Genomic DNA, 4,547 nt, shown 5'->3' on the forward strand with positions numbered 1-4,547 from the left:
GCACCTGGCCCAAGCCATGGTATTTTCAATCACCTCATATGCATGGGAAAGCTGGACAATGAATAAGACCAAAGAAGAATTGATGCCTTTGAATTACTGCACTGGCGAAGAATATTGACTATACCACGCACTGCCAGAAGAACAAACAAATCTGGCTTGGAAGAAGTACAGCCAGAATGCTCCTTAGAAGCAAGAATGGCGAGACTTCGTCTCAACTTTGGGCGTGTGATCAGGAGGGACCAGTCCCTGGAGAAGGACATCATGCTTGGTAAAGGAGACGGTCAGAAAAAAAAGGAAGACCCTCAATGCAATGGACTGACACAGTGGCTGCAACAATGGGCTCAAATATAGCAACAATTGTGAGGATGGGGCAGGACCAGGCAGTGTTTCATGCTTTCGTACACAGGGTGGCTATGAGTCGGAACTCAACTGACAGCACCTAACAACAACATGCACTCTGCTATGAGCTTTATATAGACTTTTTTTTTTTAATAATATTTTTTATTGTGGTTAAAATATATATAACAAAACATTTGCCAATTCACCAGTTTTTACATGTACAATTCAGTGGGATTAAGTTCACCATGTTGTACAACCATCACCATTATCTTTTAGACTATCTTATTTTATCCTGCCAACAACTATATTATACCCACTTTAAAGCCAGAAAAACTGGCTTAGAAAGATTAAGCAACTTGCCTAAAGTCTCACAACTAATAAGAAATGGAGCCACGTTTCTCGTTTAGCTTGTTCTGTCATAGAGGTGTGCAATCAGGGGAAAGATTCCTGGGAAGATTCAAAATCCTTACTTGGCTTGTTTGGAATAGGAAGATTTCATTCCATCTTTCCAGAGCTCAGTTTCCTTAGTAATAAAATAAAAAATGCTGGACTAGACAATAACTCTAAAGTCCCTTCCAGATTTATATCTTATCCCTTTCACCTTTATTTTCTCAAAATCTTGTCAGACATTCCACAAGAAAGGTTGGCTGGAGTGACCAGCATCTTCAGTTGGCATAACAGATGTTTTTCTAAGAGCAAATACCCCCAACAGGACATCAGTAGGTCTCATAATAGTTACAACCCACACTAGGGACTGGCTGTCTATTGCTAAATCCAGTAGGCTATTTCCATTCCTTGTTTTCCTTTACTTCTCAGCAGCTTCTGACATTGTTAATCATGCTCTCCTGATCTGCCTCCTTCCTGACTTTCAAGCTGATCCTTGATCACCTTTGCCAATTCCTCCTCACTACCTGGTCTTCAAATGTTGGGAGTTTCTCCTTGCTCAATCCAGGCCCTTTTCTCTGTTAATTCAGCAATTTGTCCAAGACAATCTCATCCCCTCCAATGGCTTCAAACACCATCTAATACTCTGGTCATCTTTAAATCCAGCCTAGATCTCTCTTCTGAGCTTCAAAAGTGCTTAGAACGGAGCCTAACACATAGTAAGTACTTAATAAATGTTAATATTTTTCTGATTGCTTGGACGTCTCACAAGCATCTCAAACTCGGTATTTCAAACTGAACTTATAATTTTCCCTCCCAAACCTGATTCTCCTCTTCTCTCAGTAAACATTACCATCATCCCTCATGTTGTAACAAAAGCCTTGAGATCTTTGATATCTTGATATCCTTGTTATCTCCTCCTCCCTCCCTCAATCACCAAGCCTTAACAATGTTATCTCCTAAATCTCTCTCAAACCCTGACTCCATCCTAGTTCAGATGCCATTATCTCCAGTATGGACTACTTCAAAAGTTTCCTAACTGGGATCCCCAAATTTACCCTTGACCCCCTTCCAATTCATTCTCCATAGCAACTAGAATGCGCTTTCAAAGACGTAAATCTAATCTTTTATTTTCTTAAATTCTGCAGTAGGTCTAGAGTTAAAATCCAGTCTTCCTCGGCCACATCCCCCTCACTAAACTGCAGCCACACTGGCTGGAAGATCCAGCTTCTTCCTTTTTCAGGTCCTTTGCACATGCTGTTCCCTTCGTTTTGTTTGCCCCTCGCCCCCACAATCATTCAAGTCTTGGCTTAAAAGTCACATTTTCTGAGCATCCCGGTTAAGTCAGGTCCCCCAGTCATACACTCCCATAGCATTTTTCAGGTCTCCTTTCAAAGACTGACCATACCTGTAACTGTATAATCATTTGTGTGATATCTCTTCTCCCCTCCTCACCCTAGACTACAAGCATCTGAACTCCCTACTTTGGGGGATTCCCCACCTAATGAGTCTAGGCATTAGGGACTGTCAAAACTCATCTCCCATTTTAGAAGCTCCAAAGACAGGAAGTTGGTTCTCCCATTTTCACTTGCAGCCAGGGCATGGGCATATGGCTGTGATTTAGCCAATGAGGACACCTGCTTGGGGCTCTGAATTAGAAGCTAGTGCCAAAAGGACAGTAGGGACTCCACCCTGGTGGTGGTGGCCACATCTGGGTTTCAGGGACTGCAGGGGTATACTGCTAGTGGCAGGCAGGCTCCAGTGCAGGCCGTGTTGGTGTTGCACAATGCAGCGTCCAAGCCCAGCAGTGGTGCAGCAGCAGCTCCCTGGGCTTGTTCTGCTGTGTGATGCCAGCTGTATTATAGTTCATGTGCCTCCCTTTATGCCTGCCTCCTTTGTCAGCTCTCTGCTTCTGCCTTCTTGGTCATTCTGTGAACTCTCCAACAGCCTTTCAGCACATTCTTTTTCTGCTTAAATCAGCCAGTTTCTGCTGCTTGTTACTAAGAACACTGACAAGTATGGCAGAGACCATGTTTGTCTAGTTCAACACTGTCAAAAAAATTTGCACATAATTTGTTTGCATGTCTCTCCTAATAGACTGGGAGGTCCTCAAAGCAGCAACTTTACTCAATCATCTTTGCACCTCCAGGCAAGTGGTAAATGAACAAATGGAACATACTGAAGAGCAATGATTTACCGAGGAAGGTTACTGTTCACCCAGTCACTTGACTAACTGAGCACAGTGGTTACTATGAATAAAACATGGTTCCAACTTTCAGAATCTCCTAGATCAGGAGCAAAAGAAAGCTAAACAGATTTTTACGAGTGACAGGTAAGAAGAAGGTGGGACAGAAGCTGCTGAGAGGTAGAATTAGACCAGAAATGAAATCTGTCTATTGGATCTAGCAATAGATAACCAGTCCTAGCGTGGGGTGTAACCTGGGTAACAAGTGACAAGTCCTGTAACAAAGGTATGTACAGAATGCAAAGCAAAAAATTTCTCAACTTGTGTCAGAGAAGGTTTGTCAGAGGTACGAACTGGATGGATTCTGTGAGGATGCCCATCAAATAGTGGACAAGAGACAGAAAGTCAAATCTGTGCATAACATTAAACTTACGTGCAGAACGTGTACACACATTAAAAGGGGGGAAGCTCATAGCAATCTAAGAGAGCACAGTTGCTGGGGTAGCATAGTTGAGTATAAGTTCAGTGTAGGGTTAATGAAAGGAAGTGGAGGAAATCAATTTGCCCATGAGAACCCTGATGTACTCTTATCAAGAACTGATGAAAGATTAGATAGGAAACTTAGGGAGCAATGTGTTTATGTTAATGGTGGAGGAAAAATTCAGAAAAGGAGGGTGAGAATAGTTGCACAACTTGAAAAATGTAATCAATGTTACTGAATTATACATGTAGAAATTGTTGAATCAGTGAATGTTCTGCTGTGTATATTCTCAACAACAAAAAATAATTTTTTTTAAAAAAAGGAAGAACTGGATTACTGGGCCAGTTCTGCTGAAGAGTGGCCCTGGTAAAGAGACTTCTCCGAATTCTGGCTCACTCGTCTGTAAACAGGAGCCCTGGTGGCGCAGTGGTTAAGCGCTCTGCTAACCGAACGGTCAGTGATTTGAACTCACCCAGCGGCTCCACGGGAGAAAGACCTGGCGATCTGCTTCCGTAAAGATGACAGCTTTGGACGCCCTATGGGACAGTTCTACCCTATCCTATGGGGTCGCTATGGGTCAGAACCGACCTCACGGCAACCCGTTTGTTTTTTTCTTTTGTCTGTAAACGGGGCACGACGTTCTGGAGGGCCGGTGGAGGAGCACTGACCTGGAGGCAGGCCACGCAGCAGAACGCGGCCGAGGGGTTTTGGAGGTGGATCCTCTCTTTCAGCAGGTTGCTGCCATAGGCGAAGTATAGAAAACTGTTCTCCTCATGGTCACTGCAGTTTCCATAGCCAGAGTTCGCCATATTCCACCAGCTGCTGGCACGACCCCAGCAGTCGAAAGCAGACTTGTAACGAGCCCACAAACGCACTTGCTGACCCCGACCCAGCGGCCTGAACCGCTTCCCTACTCTGGCGAAAAGCAGATAGCACGAGGCGGGCAAGTGAGGGAGCGAGCTATCACCTTATTGGCTGCCACACTCGGCCGACGTAAACTGCACCCCTTGATTGGCCAAATCCCTCATCCTCCTCTCCTCCCTACATTCGGACTTTGAAATTCGCTTTCCGGAAGCGACCCCCGGCTGGCTCCTCATTGGACACGCTCCTCTATTGTACCGCCCCCTTGCTCGTGACTTCCTCTAATTGGCTAGTGGG

General features: G+C 44.6%; 1 protein-coding gene across 2 annotated transcripts in view; it reads right to left on the reverse strand.

Annotated features, from left to right (window-relative positions):
* GGCT (gamma-glutamylcyclotransferase) overlaps window positions 1-4,283 on the reverse strand; it is an 11,777-nt gene extending 7,494 nt beyond the window's left edge. For both annotated transcript variants that reach the window (XM_012555874.2, XM_004377502.2), the window contains exon 1: window positions 4,058-4,283. In XM_012555874.2, the coding sequence (XP_012411328.1) occupies window positions 4,058-4,198 (141 nt within the window). In that variant the 5' untranslated portion in view covers window positions 4,199-4,283. The remainder of the gene's footprint in view (window positions 1-4,057) is intronic.
* Window positions 4,284-4,547: the final 264 nt, after the last annotated feature.

The sequence above is a fragment of the Trichechus manatus genome, unplaced genomic scaffold (assembly GCF_000243295.1).
Source record: "Trichechus manatus latirostris isolate Lorelei unplaced genomic scaffold, TriManLat1.0 scaffold00050, whole genome shotgun sequence".
NCBI classification, from domain to species: Eukaryota; Metazoa; Chordata; class Mammalia; order Sirenia; family Trichechidae; genus Trichechus; species Trichechus manatus.